General features: G+C 43.7%; 1 protein-coding gene and 1 long non-coding RNA gene across 7 annotated transcripts in view; one reads left to right on the forward strand and one right to left on the reverse strand.

Annotated features, from left to right (window-relative positions):
- Window positions 1-1,594: 1,594 nt before the first annotated feature.
- LOC106989036 (uncharacterized) lies at window positions 1,595-13,314 on the reverse strand. Of its 3 annotated transcripts, none has more exons than XR_008293878.1 (4): window positions 12,453-13,314; window positions 10,702-10,783; window positions 7,332-7,446; window positions 1,595-2,304 (listed from the first exon to the last, which is right to left on the reverse strand). It is a non-coding gene; the product is annotated as an uncharacterized LOC106989036 (long non-coding RNA). The 3 variants fall into 3 exon arrangements; XR_008293879.1 differs by having other exon boundaries at window positions 11,682-13,314; XR_003413527.2 differs by lacking the exon at window positions 12,453-13,314 and having other exon boundaries at window positions 10,702-11,668.
- Window positions 13,315-13,667: 353 nt separating this feature from the next.
- Window positions 13,668-14,867, forward strand: part of ZNF274 (zinc finger protein 274) — a 30,714-nt gene continuing 29,514 nt past the window's right edge. Inside the window, exons 1-2 of one of the 4 annotated variants that reach the window (XM_027037544.2) lie at window positions 13,668-13,804; window positions 14,289-14,363. In XM_027037544.2, coding sequence (XP_026893345.2) covers window positions 14,331-14,363 — 33 coding nt within the window. In that variant the 5' untranslated portion in view covers window positions 13,668-13,804; window positions 14,289-14,330. Of the gene's footprint in view, window positions 14,021-14,288; window positions 14,364-14,867 lie in introns of those variants that run through there. The other 3 variants (XM_053211241.1, XM_027037546.2, XM_027037549.2) reach the window with 3 other exon arrangements.

The raw sequence follows: 14,867 nt of genomic DNA on the forward strand, positions 1-14,867 counted from the left end.
TGGTGGGCCACATGGTCTCTGTTGCAGCTACTCAATGCTGCTTTTATTGTAGACAATAAGTAATGAATGGACATGACTGTGTTCCCATGAAGCTCTAGGGATAGTGACATTTGAATTTGACATTTTCACATGGCATACAATATAATTCTTCTTTTGATTTTTTTAGCCATTTAAAAATGGGAAAACTGTCCTGTCTGTGAGCCATCCAAAACCAAACCAAAACAAAAAAGACAGCTAACTAGATTAGGCCTGGAGGCTGTAGTTGCTGACTCCTTGCTTAAAACAACAAACATTTGATATCCTCACAGTCTCTGTAGGTCAAGAATTTAGGAGCAGCTTAACTGAATGTTCTTTCTCAGGGTCTCTCATGAGGCTGTAATCGAGATATTATTCGGGGCGATGGTCATTGGTCATATGAAGCCTAAAGCAATAGAGAGTACATTTACATGTTTATCTATGTAGTTGTTGGCAAGAGGCCTCAGTTTCTCCTTGAGCCTCTCTCCACATGGTTACTTCACTGTCCTCTTAACATGACATCTGGCTTCCTCCAGAATGAGAAGAGATAAAGAAACAATAAAGACTAAAGCCACAGTGTCTTTTATAATCTGCTCTTAGAAGGAATGTACCATCACTTCTGTCACATTCTGTGAGTCACACATACCAATCCCAGCACAGTGTGGAAGGAGGAAACCAAAGGAAAGTGTGAATTCCAGGAGTGGGGAATCACCAGAGGCCATCTTGGAAGCTGCCTACCACACCAGCATCTATTTATTTTACTTCTACTTGATCTGTTGTGAAACATGGTCTGTGGGACTGTAAAGTTTCCCATGGTCTGGATTTTGTTGATCAGATCCTTATGGTGCAATTTAGGATGTTTTCCATCATCTATGTTCCCTGAAGTTTGCAGGCCAGGCTTCTTTCTTGCCTAGAGTCATTCCTGCCTTGGTGTTTTTGGTTTACACTGCACTCATGACCTGGCGTCTCCATGTTTCTCCTCCTCCCAACAAGATTGCTTGCGGCCTGCAGTGTCCCTGGGATGAGCCTTCCCTAAGGACTGTAGGCTATAGGCAGCTCTTATGTCTCTCAGTTGAACACCCAAATAATTTAGTAAGGAGAAAAGTGGAAGCCCAAGGCTTCCCAGTGAGCCCAGGTCACCATGCTGGAGAGATTAGAGTTCAAGACCAGTGGAACCATAGAGTCAAAAATGATGTTCCTGGGGCATAGGAAAATTACTCTTGTATCAGGGTGCATCACAGAGCAAAGACTAAAGATAGAAGATTAAGATTGCTTCAGTAATCCAAGTATGAGGTACTAGGGTCCAGACTCTTCCTTCATAGTTCCTTTTAAGTCCATCACCTCTGTTTATTTATCAACTCTATTCAGTTCCTACTCCATACCAGGCAGCTGTTGGGCCAGGGGCTGAATATTCTCTGAAGAATCTTCCCTGTATACAAGTCATCATCATATATCATGATAAGCATGGCAAGTGAAAAGAGCAAGAAATTATGAGGGAACAAAGGAGAAGGTGCCTTAGATCATATGGACTATCTTAGTTTCCTGTTGCTGCTGTAACAAATTACCACAAACCTAGTGGTTTAAAATAATACAAATTTATTATCTTATAGTTCTGGAAGTCAGAAGTCTAAAATGGTATTCCTTCTGGAGACTCTAGGGGAGAATCCATTTCCTTGCCTTGTCCAGCTTCTAGAAGACACATTGTGTGCTTCATGACCTTAAATCACTCCAATCTCTGATTCTGTCATCAAAAATCTTCTGATTTTGACTCTCCTGCATTCCTCTTACACTTTTGAGGACCTTGTGATTACACTGGGCCCACCCACATGACCCAATATAAACCATCCATCTCAAAATCCTTAACTTAATCATTATCTGCAAAGTCCCTTAGGCTACATGAGGTAACAGGTTCTCAGGTTCTGCAGATTAGTACATAGACGTCTTTGGGGGACTATTACTGAATTCACCACACAGCTCAAGAAAGCCTCTCTGATGAAGTCAACTTTAATCTGAACTCTCAGGTGTGAGAAGGAGCCAGTATATAATGGCTTGGGGAAGAGCATTTTAGCAAAAGGAGAAGGGCTAGCAAAGGCTCTGAAGTGGGAAGAATCTGATGCAATCAAGAAACTGATGGCAGGCAGTGAGGCCAGAATGGATGGGTGAGGGAAAAGAGCAGAAGGACAAGAGTCAGATGCAATGAGGCTCAGACGTTCCAGGTCTTGTGAACACTAATTAGGAGTTTGAGCTTCCTTCTGAATGCAATGGGAAGTCACCTGGGTTGAGGTTACCCTGGAGAGAGATACAATTAGATTATATCATTAGAAATTCATACTATGCTGTGTAGGAAAGATCTTCAGACATTCTGTCACTAACTTTGGAAATTTAGAAGCTGGGGTTTAATGATCTTGACTTGGAAGTCATCCACATACTGGTCAAGAGTGAAGTGGTGAGGAGTCTGAATGACCGCAAACAACTGGCCAATAAATAGTCTTGGCTTTCCCGTGCAGATGCTGGGACTAAAAGAATAAACAAACAGATATGGTATTTGCCTGTATGTATCTGTCATCATAGTGGAGGTGGATATTCTAGAAAAATATATAAATAGGTAAGAGCAACCATTGATTAAGTTCAAGTAGAACAATGACAAAATCAGATTTATATTTTTGAAAGATTTTGCCGGATGAGTGTTGGGATAGAAGTAAAAACAAGATGGGATGACAGAGCTCTACTGCAGTAGTTAAACTAACAAGTGCAGTGACTCGGAGTAGGAGGGGGCTATGGAAATGAAAAGGAGAGCAATTCAATGTATACTTAAGGTGGACTCAAAAGTTGGCGACTGATTCAAAATAGAGGGTGGAGGGGTCCATGGCTGCTCACACAAGCAACTGGAATGGTGATGTTGTCCATTAGTAGAGAAAGGCTAGGATAAGAGCAAGTGGTGGGTGTGGGATTAGTATTCAATTTTGACAGGCTATGGTTGTAGAATAGAGATGCCCAACAAGCCGTTGAATGTGTTCAATGCTCAGAAAAGAATCTGGGATGAAGCTATAGAAGTATGATTTATCAACATTAAAAATAGTGTTTGAGGGGCGCCTGGGTGGCTCAGTTAAATGTCCAACTCTCTGATTTTGGCTCAGGTCATGATATCACGGTTTGTGAGGTGGAGCCCTACATCAGTACAGAGCCTGCTTGGGATTCTTTCTCTCCGTCTCTCTCAAAATAAATAAATAAACATTTTTATAAAATGGTGTTCGAATACGGGAGAATGAAAGAACTCACACTGGCAGGAGACAAAAAAAAGGGCTCAGGACAGGTCCTCAAAGAATTGGGGTCCAAAAGAGCTTCTGGAAAAGGAGAGGGAGGAGTGATCAATAGCCAAGATTGACCTATCTTCCCATCAGCCACCTCAAGTGGTTGGGCTCATTCTCTCTCACAGGTCAGTCACTCTTTGAAAGGCAGATTTGAAAAAAAAAAAAAATCCACATGCTTCCAATGTGCTTCTTCACTTAATCTCACTATTTTATCTCCAGAAGTTTTTCTCTAAGCACTTAAAACTATCTTTTTCAGATTGGGAAAGTAGACTCAAAAGTGAAGAGTGAACCAGAAAGCAGAATATTTCTCGTAGAAGCATATGCTGTCCTGAAAATAGAAAGATTCACAAGAGATGAACTGTATCCTTCCATATTTGTCAAAGACCAGGAATATAAGCCCACTTAAGGAAGCAGCAGGAAAACCAAGGAAGATGGGTGGAACATATCAGGAAACAATGATTCAGGACAGAGGCTGTAAGAATAGTGAATTGGGGGGGGAAAGTTAATTAGAATGCAATCGTTCTTCCACTATGCAATGACATCAGAGAGGTCATACTTAAGAAAAATCATATAAATGTAATGAATGTAGAGACGTTTGAATAGAGCTCAACCCTTTTAACTTTGAGAAAATCCACTCAGGGGACAAACTTTACAAATGTGTTGAGTGTGGGAGAGTCTTCACTGATAAGTATTGCCTTTCATTGGTTTCAGAACTCATAGAAGATAAAAACCATATAAATGTATAAAACACAAATTATTCCTTACTCAGTATGAAAGAATTTATACTTAAGAGAAACATTATATTTGCAGTGAATTCAGGAAATAATTTTTCTTTAGTTTATTTTTTTTTTAATTTTTTAATGTTTATTTATTTTTGAGAGAGAGACAGAGTGTGAGTTGGGGAGGAGCAGAGAGAGAGGGAGACACAGAATCTGAAGCAGGCTCCAGGATCTGAGCTGTCAGCACAGAGCCCGATGCAGGACTCGAACCCACGAACCATGAGATCGTGACCTGAGCTGAAGTCGGATGCTTACCAACTGAGCCACCCAGGTGCCCCAGGAAATAATTTTTCAAAGAGGGACTGTTTCACACTACACCTAAGAATTTATAAAGAAGGGAAACACTACAATGCAATTATTCAAGGAAAGTTTCATGCTTTTCTCCTTCCTTACTTGACATCACAGAATGTACACTGAAGAGAAACCTATGGATGTACTCATTGTGCGAAAGGCTTTAAGCATAACTCAGCAATGGGGCGCCTTGGTGACTCAGTCAGTTGAGCTTCTGACTTCGGCTCAGGTCATGATCTCATGGTTCATGGGTTCGAGCCCCGCATGGGGCTCTCTGGGGTCAGCACGGAGCCCATTTTAGATCTTCTGCCCCCTCTCTCTCTGCACCTCCCTACTTGTTTGTGCTCTCTGTCTCTCAAAAATAAATAAATGTTTTTAAAAATTAAAAAATTAATTAACAAACATGGCTCAGTACTCATGTTGCTCCATCAGAGAACTCATACTGGGAAAAACCCCTATATATGTAATCAGCATGCAAGAGCCTTCAGGAAGTGTTCCTACTATATTCAACACAAGAGGACTCATACTACAGAACACTGTGAATGGAGTCAATGTTGGCAGGCTTTCAACTATGGTTATCATCTTATTACCTTATTTGACACTGGGAAATTCATATAGATTTGAGAAACTTATTGAATGTAATCAATATGGAAAAGCTATTAGTTAAAATTCCATTTTATTTGACATCAGAAATCACAAAGGAGGCAGAATACACAAGGTGTATTTGACCCATAAACAGGTAACTGCATGTAATAAGACTTTGCACTTGTGGTTCACTACAATCATGGAGAAGTAGTCATAAGCAGTTGTGTTCTACATTTCTCCTTGATTTGCCATAGAAACACCATTTAATGGGACTCAGGGTCTAGGCATGATGGAAAATGTCTCATAGGGATGACTGCCACAAACAATAAAATGTAAAGGTTATAACAATACCATATCTATCTTCTTACATCCTATATGAATTAGAGAACCATCAAATTTGAGGTGTCATGCAAAGATCACTTATCTTTTAGTATCATGGGGATCAATATATGCATAATTTTATAGTATTCATAGGGAGAACTGAAGAATAGGTCATCAAATTTTTCCCCTGCATAATCCAAATGCCATCACTTCAAACAAATCAGAGAGCTTTATACTAACTCACCAATATTTCACAAACGGCATTCTACTATTAACTTTAAGAAAGGTATCATAAAGAGTAGTGTGCATCTTCACACTTCTAGGGGCATAGTCAGGATACAGGAAGGATTAAAAAAGACATACCCTAATCTGGTGGAATGTCCACACTCCATGGATCATCTACATCTCACAAACTTCAACTAAAATACCTTTAAAAGTTGGGATCGGGAGTAAACCTCACCCATAGCTGCCCAAGAGGGTATCTGGTGTGTTCTTGGGGAAAAGATGAAGAGGAAGTTCCCACACGTTAATTCTGAAGACCTTCCCCTCCCTCCCCCTTTATAAGAATCTTTTGAAATGCTGGCTTCCCTCCTAGACCCAAGGAAGAGATCCTGCTCCTCTAATACTCCACGGAATACCACCTTTCCTTTCCAGCACAACCATCAAATCCTCTTCCAGGATCCCCATCTCCTTGCTGTCCCCTGGATGTTGAAACTTCATTCAGTTCTAGATCTCTGCTTCTAGTAGCAAGCCCAGAAAATTCCAGTATCAGCTGCTCTCAGATTTGGCATGTGGCCTTCCTTATAACTCAACTTGAGAGGCCTATGTGGCAGAGGGGCCTCACCTAAGAAGACTTTTTTGACAACCTCCATTGCTGTGTCACCCTCCTCATTGTCGAGAGCCCATCTCCCTCTACAGATGCCAAAATGTCAGCCACTCTCTTTAACAGCTTTTCTCACAGACAGGATACAGACACAAGTGTCAATCCTGGCCAATGGGGTTTGAGGAAGTCTATGAGAAAAAGGGTTTCTGGGGAAAGATTTTATCCTTTCTCTGTGCTACCAAGAGTAATGGCTCCCCCAAATGCGCATATCCTAATGCCTGGAAACTGTGAATGCGTTATTTTACAGGGCAAAAGGGACTTCACAAATGTAATTAAGTTAAGGATCTTGAGATGGGGAGATCATCCTGGATTACTTGTAGTGGGCCCAATGTCATCACAATCATCCTTGCTTAAGAGGAGGCAGGAGAAGCAGAGTCCAAGAAAGCAATGTGATTATTGAAGCAGAGGTCAGAGTCAGAGGGAGACTTGAAAATGGCATGCTGCTGACTTTAGTGTTGGAGGAAGAGACCATGGGCCAAGGAATGCAGGCAGTCTCTAGAAGCTGGAAAGGACAAGGAAATGGATTCTCCCCTAGAGAATCTCCTCTAGAAGGAATGCAGCTCTGCCAACATCTTGATTTTAGCCCATTAACCCATTTGACCTTCTTAACTCCAGAGCTGTGAGATGAGAAATTTGTGTTGTTTTAGGTCACAAAGCATGTGGTAATTTGTTACAGTGGTACAGGAAACAAATACACTCCCTGATGCCAATATCTTCAGCCGAATGTTGCATGGCTTCATGTAATGTGTGGAACTGTGACAACCACTTTAAGACCATGAGGACACAAGCTTTAGGAATAATCAAGGCAATACACTAAGGGAGGCAATACACTAAGAAAAGATGGACAGTACCTGGCTAAGGGTGATAGTCGAGCCCAGGAACCATCCCTGGAAGCCCTCTGCCTCTGGATTTCATGCAATATCAGATAATGAATGGTGACATATTCTGTCACTTGGGGGAAATCAAATCAAACCAAACTAAACCAAACCAAACCAAACTTCTTACACTACAACCCTTTCTTGCTCCCAAAACTAGCTTCTGCTTTCAAGTCTCTTGCTTAGTCACGCTGAGCTACTATTTAGGGACTCCTAGAAGTAGCCATCACAGGTAACCAAATTCTGCAGGCTCAGGCTGACCCTTGCTCACCTGATTTAGAGCCAATCCTCTGGAGGTGGACAACCCACAAAGAGCAGAGATCCACCGCAATCAGCAGGAAGGGCCAAGTCACCTCAGCAGCAATCTCCAAGGCACAGGCAAGGGGCTGCAGAGAAGGCAGCGAGACATTTCAGACATCCAAGGGTATGATGTAAAAATGCAGAGTGGGACCCAGGGGAGGTGGTAGCTTCATCAAATTACACATGCAGATATGGGTAGTCTTCCCCTCATGTCCCTGTTTATAGAAGGTGACGTAAGTGTTTGAAATGAAGCACACACCTCTACCTAAAAAACTTGTGCCAACTTGCTGAACCATAAAATGAGTCTTCTACCACCACCATAAAAAAGTTCTGTGGCTATAACTGTATGCTATGGATGGCTTTGAAATCTAATTTTTTTTTTAATTTAAAAATATTTATTTATTTTTGAGAGACAGAGCGTGAGCAGGGGAGGGGAAGAGAGAGAGGGAGACACAGAATCTGAAGCAGCTCCAGGCTCTGAGCGGTCAGCACAGAGCCCGAGGTGGGGCTCAAACCCACAAATGGTGAGATCATGCCCTGAACTGAAGTTGGACGCTTAACTGACTGAGCCACCCAGGCACCCCTGAAGTCTAAATTTATTGACAAAAAAACAAAGAATGTTTTTGAAGTAATAGTTTCTGGGAATATTTCTCCTTGAGAGGAATTTGATTCCATATTGATTGTTCTTATGAAAAACTACAGTCAGTTCCTTCTCCTACATTTTGAGAAAGAAGGAAATACAGAGTAAAGTGTGAGGGCCAGTATTCCAAAAGGCCCTGCTGTAATCCTGTTTACTACTGCATTGAGCCTAGTGATGATTTGGGATTTAACAATTGGCCTTCCCATCCTGCAACATGATAAGCATTCTTATTTATGCAAATTTAATTGTAACTCTTTCCAGAAACTTATCTTCATGTAGGTGGCCTGCATTTCCCAACAAATTAATCCCAGACATTTTGTTTTTATGATTCTACTGTGACAGAAACCTTTCAATATACTTGTTAGGGTTATAGAGATTTTGTGTGTACGTGTGTGTTGATTTATGTGTCTTTATTTATTACTCTGCCTGGTTTATTGCAATCTCATTGATTTTTTAAATTTTCCAGTTGATTTTTTTTTAGGTGTGCTAACACTATCTGTTAATAAGTGCATCTATTTCCTTTTCCAATAGTTACAGCAGTTAGATCTGTTTCATATCTTATTTGTGGTAACATAAATATCCAGGGATTTTTAATAAGTTTTTAATGTTTATTTATTTTTGAGAGAGAGAGAGAGAGAGAGCAGAGGAGGCAGGGGCAGCGGATCCAAAGTGGGCTCGGTGCTGACAGGAGACAGCCTGATGTGGGGCTGAAACTCACGAACTGTGAGATCATGACCTGAGCCAAAGTCAGATGTTCAACTGATTGAGCCACTCAGGTGCCCCATTTTTAATTTAAGCTTCTTAAGAGCTGATATTCTTCTTTTATCTTGGATATATATATCCATTCATGGTTGTTGAACAGAGGAAGAATGGAGAGACACTCAAGAAGAAAGATTGGAGTTTGTAACAGCCCCTCAGATCAGTTTGATGCTTCAAACATAATACTGGAGGAAAACATTAACTAGAACTATACAATAAACAATATAGCTCTAAGAGAAACATCTAGTGAAATGTCTTTCTGGGGAGGTGGTTGATGTTGCTGAAGCCAAGCAGCTGGGAACGTTATCTTTGATGTTGGGGAGAACAGGCAAAGAATAAATGTTTAGCAGTAATAAATAGATCGAAAGGTGTATTTTCTGGGAAACAGTTATTACTAATAATTTAATAAATTATTACTAATAATTTATAGGTAAAATGCTAATGTATTTCTGCTTCTCCAACTTGAAGTTCTCAAGGTCTGAGGAGTTCTGAGAAGTCTCCTAGAGACCCATGGGTTTTTTTGTTTTGGTCTGGGTGGGTGTTTTTTGTTTGTTTTTTTGTTTTTAAGTAGGCTCCATGGCCAACAAGGGGCTTGAACTCTCAACCCTGAGATCAAGAATCACATACTCTGGGGCGCCTGGGTGGCTCCGTCGGTTAAGCATCCGACTTCAGCTCAGGTCATGATCTCACAGTCTGTGAGTTCAAGCCCCCGTCAGGCTCTGAGCTGAGCGCTCAGAGCCTGGAGCCTGCTTCCGATTCTGTGTCTCCCTCTTTCTCTGTCCCTTCCCCACTCATGCTCTGTCTCTCTCCTTCTCTCAAAAATAAATAAACGTAAAAAAAATAAAATAAAATAAAAAAAAGAATCACATACTCTATCACTGAGCCAGCTGAACACACCTATCTGTTTTAAAGACAAAAAGGTTGACCTTTCTTTTCTTACTTTTTAAAAAAATTTTTTTAAGGTTTGTTTATTTATTTATTTATTTATTTTTAAGAGAGAAAGAGAGAGTGGGGGAGGGGAAGAGAGAGATTGACAATCTGAAGCAGGCTCTAGGCTCTAAGCTGTCAGCACAGAGCCCAACGCAGGCCCGAACTTGTGAACAGCTAGATCATGATTTGAGTCAAAGTCAGCTGCTTAACCAACAGAGCCACCCAGGTGCCCCACTTTTCTTCCTTTCTGAAATGACTTTTAAATGTGTGTTCCCCCTCACATGAAACAATCTGAGATGCTCTGTATGGTGAAAGAAGAATAGACAATGGTGAGTGGAGATCAAATTAGGTCCGTGATTCAGTCTTATGGCACGTTTAAGACTCCATTGAGTGCCACCAGCTGCCATAGTGATTTTGCCAATATACAGTTTTATATCTCTTATTTTTAGTCCTATGTTAAATCAGCAGTGGAATATTGAAGAAAGTATATGGAAGAATGTTAATGTATTGCAACAATTTAGTATCTCAATAAACATGTCTTTGACTATATGGAGTATATTGAGAGGAAAAGTACAAATTAAGCTTTGCAATTGAATGGGGGCACCTGGGTGGCTCAGGTCATGATCTCGCAGTCCATGGGTTCGAGCCCCATGTTGGGCTTTGTGCTGACAGCTTGGAGCCTGGAACATTCTTCGGATTCTGTGTCTCCCTCTCTCTCTGTCCCTCCCCGACTCATTCTCTCTCTCTCTCAAAAATAAACATTAAAAAAAATTTAACTTTGCAATTGAATGAAAGAAGTATTGCTAATCTAGCCATTTTTATGTATGATCCACAATGCCTTTTCTGCAACTCTAAATTCCAAAAGCTTTTGTAATGAAGTTTCTTCCTCTATTATGTATCTGCCAAATTTACCAGAAATAACAAGGCTATTTACACATTTTCTCCAACCTAATGTGACTTATCATGTATTCTGCTCCTGCTCAAGATGTTACATAGTATGTGATATACATACCTTACTATCCTATTAAGATCCAAACACTTGTGAATTCCAAAACAGTTCTGGCCCTGAAGGTTTTGAATAAGGGATTGGGGCCCTGTATGAAAAAGGATACATGACATTTTTTATATTTTACTTGCGTAATAGTTATTATTTGTTCATAAATGCTTTAACATGATCAATCACAGTAAACTAAGTAGCATGCTTAATTTGCTAAGTGGGAAAAAGAACACAGAATTTATTGTTAAAAGTTATATTTATTTATTTTTTTAAAATGTTTTTTTTTTAATTTATTTTTGAGATAGAGCATGAGCAGGGAAGGGGCAGAGAGAGAGGGAGACACAGAATCTGAAGCAGGCTCCAGGCTCTGAGCTGTCAGCACAGAGCCCGACGCGGGGCTCGAACTCACACACTGAGAGATCATGACCTGAGCCAAAGTCGGATGCTCAACCGACTGAGCCATCCAGGCGCCCCAAGTTATATTTATTTTTTAATGTTTATTTATTGTTGAGAGAGAGAGAGGACAAGCATGGGAGGGGCCAAGAGAGGGGGACAGAGGATCTGAAGTGGGTTCTGCACTGAGGCCAGTGAGCCCCATGTGGGGCTTGATGTGGGGCTTACCACCTAAGCTGAAGTCAGATGCTCAACTGACTGAACCACCCAGGTGCCCCATTAAAAGTTGTATTTAAAGTGGCTTTCATGAATAAGTCTCCAATAATATATTTATTGAAAATCACCTTTTAACTGAAAATCATGTTTTTATCCCATACCATATAAACAGAAATTGACAGAACTTCCAAGGGGACTTGCTTCCTTAAGATGTTAAGGTCCTTCATCAAACTGGATGATGAACCATGACAAGCATCCCCAGTCACATCCAACACAAAGCAAAAATAACATGACTAATTAATGTGGCTCTGTCACACTACCTAGGGCTATAACATAGATTTTTTTTTAAGTCAAAATATGGAAAAGGAAGAAGCCAAATTACTTACAGAATGGAGATTGTATTTTCTCTACAATAGCCACAAGAAAATCCAAGGAAATACTCTTAGTATAAAAGACTTCTTCTCAGTTTCTGAGTAAATACTAATCAAAATCAAGACCGTCTTATTGCAACAAATATGATGAACAATGTGCAGCTGGCAGGTAAATGCTCTCCACAGTAACAATAAAAATTAACAACTCCTGGGCACACCTGAGTGGCTCAGTCCATTAAGCATCCAACTCGATTTCAGCTCAGGTCATGATCCCAGGATTGTGTAATCGAGCTCTGTGATGGGCTCTGCACACATTGTGGAGCCTGCTTAAGATATTTCTCTTTCTTTCTCTCTCTCTCTCTCAACAAATAAATAAATAACAACGCCTGGAACAAGTTTGGCAGGCTGTGGACAGGATGACCCAAAGGGAGGCATAGGGTTGCTAAAACCTGCTGGGAAATTCCAAGAGGAGAATCCACCAAGTCTGGGGCCCAAGAATATTAGGAGAGCCCCGAGAACATCAAAGCCTGGACCCTGAAGAAGTCAAGACCACAGTAGGCCCTGGGACCTGACCAAGATGAGAAAACACCAGATACTGGACTCTGAGGAAGATAAGAGACTACTTAGTCCTTGGCCCCCAGGGAAGACGAGCACACACCAGATCATGGGCAGAAACAAGTCTTCTTTCATTTCCTAGACAGGGGCACCATGGCTCCCAGAAGAGGACACTGCGCAGAGGATCCTACCCATCCCACTCCTCCTCCCTGACCAAGATTCTTTGCTTACCCAAACTTTAGTCAGATTCCCCTGAACCCTCTCCCCAACAACTTTCCATGTACTTCCTTGTAGAATCCAGTTTTAGCAAGAATCCTGTCAGTTTAATAAGAATTCTCTACCCTTGAAAACTGATCAAACTTCATCCCCACGACTGCCCCCAGGTGGTATCAGATCACCTAGGCCTGCCTTCAGCAATAATCTTATTAGGTTGGTACAGCCAAAAGCCGCCGGACTGTGTATTTATCAGCTAACACCCCCAACTCCAACTTGTTTAGTTATAAATCCCCACTTGATCTGCTGGTATTCAGAATTGACCCCAAGTCTATACTGGAGTGTGTCTTCCCCTGTAGCTACATTATGGTGAATAAAATTTATTTCCACCGTTTTAGCTTATGTCTAGCTCTGGTTTTGACAACCTACCCCCACACCCGTTCCTAGGGTACAGTTAACCCTGCCTTTCTACACACAACTTGAGTGAACATTTAAGCCTGACCCTTCTCCCCTGCCTACAACTGGAGGACACAGAGCCGCACCACCAGCACCTTCGGGGGAGGCCCGCCCTCCCTTCCTCTCTGGACCCAGGCGGTCTCCAGCACATTTCCGGCCCTCCCTCCCCCTCCCAACTTCTTCCTCCCCCTCCTGCCCTTCTTCCTCCCCTTATACGAGGAACGGCATTTAGCACCGCCCCCACTCACTTCCGTCCTTCCTACGGCAGCCTCCTCCCGGTATTTGGGTGGACTTTAGCTCCTCCCCCCTCCTACCCGCTCTCCGCCCGCTCCTCCTCCTCTCCCCGAGCTTGGCTGGACGTTAGCTCCGCCCTCTGTACGCTTCCCTCCCACGCGGTTCCTGCCCTTCCTTCCTTCACGTTGGGTAGGAATAGCAGCCCCAACCCTCTACGCTTCAGGCCCTGCCCGCTCTTCCTCCTCCGCCAAAAAATGTAGTAATCCTTCCCGCCATTCCTCCACCCAACTTTAATCTACTTCCGGCCCACCCCCTCTGCTCTCCGTCCCTTCCCCAACTTCCGGTCCTTCCCACGAGTGGTCGCCCTCGTGGCGGAGCACGACTCTGTTCTGGCCTGCGCCGCTGCTTGGGAAAGTGTTGAGGCCCCGCGGCCTGGCGTACCCGACTCAAGCCCCCCCCCCCCCGCCCCGACCCAGCTGGACCACCAAGGGTCGCTGGCGAGTGCCCTCTTCCGGCCCGCCCAGGCTTCGCTTGCCATCCGAGATGGCCGGCCAACATGGCCGCCGCCTGGGAGAGGTCGGGCGGGCACGCCGCAGGGGTGGCTGGGAGTTGTAGTCCGGCCCTGCGCGCTGACGCATTTCGCCGCGGGCCGACGGTCGCCATTGTGCGCCGCGCACTGGGTGAGTGTGGCGCGAAATCCGCTCCCGTCGGGCGCTGTGCGGAGACATCCCGGGGCCACTCTTCGGGGTGTGCGGCCTTAGTCCCTTCCCCGCCAACCTCTGGAGTCCAAGGCCGGTCTTGCCTGCCGTCTTCCTGCTGCGGGGCCGGAAGGGGCGGTGTGGTCGGGAACCCGGGGCCCAAAGGGAAGACAACTCCCTCCAGGCGTGGGGCTTAAGGTGGGCCGACCCGTTCTGGGCGCGTGCGGACTAGGGAAGGGTGTAACTTCTCTGGGTGAGAAAGGTATGAGGACGATCTCCTCTTGACCAGGGGAAACCGGCCCTCCAGGCGTCGGGGAGAAGGTGGAGACGACCCCTTCAGCGCGTTTTTCTAGGTGGCGGGTGGACCTGTTAGTTCACATTGATGATGCCGGTTCTGGGCTAAGTAGGGGGCTCCCTTCCGCATAGACCTAACACCCCTTCCACCTCCCAAATTCGACCTTCTCAGGACTGCCCACTCCCACGAGGTACGTCGAGAAGGAAGGAAGGTATGGCCTCCGGGCTTCCGACGGCCTGGTTTCGTGTGAGTAGAGGCTTCTTTGAGTTTCTGAGTCTACCCCGGGATCGGGGGGTCGGGGGGGGGGGCAGGGTGGTAGTGAGATGCCACCTTCCCTTGAGATGCCTTCAGGCTCCAGAGCATTTTCGGGAGGATTGAGAGACTAGCTGGGCATGAGAGACTTTGCTGAATGGAGGAACCGCTGGTTGCTTAGCTTTCCAAGGGAATGGTTAGAGTACAGGTCAGGTTCTGGGGGACTCTAGTTTATCCTCTGTATCGAGGATAGGTATTGACAGGTTTAAGTAGGGATTAGGTTCATATTTACATTTCAGTAGCCATTTTGGCATCAAAGCTGGAGTGGATGAGAGCTCTATCACTAGGAAAAAAACGATAGAGGAGGATGGATCCTTGACTAGTGAAGGAAGTAGAAGCAGCCTAGGCGATGGACAGGAGCTGAAGGCTTGGGTGTGATGATTCAGCTCGCAGAATTCCCTAATAAGACGTATAGACGCTAATACTAGTACTGGAATG

This window comes from Acinonyx jubatus, chromosome E2, assembly GCF_027475565.1.
Source record: "Acinonyx jubatus isolate Ajub_Pintada_27869175 chromosome E2, VMU_Ajub_asm_v1.0, whole genome shotgun sequence".
Taxonomy (NCBI): domain Eukaryota; kingdom Metazoa; phylum Chordata; class Mammalia; order Carnivora; family Felidae; genus Acinonyx; species Acinonyx jubatus.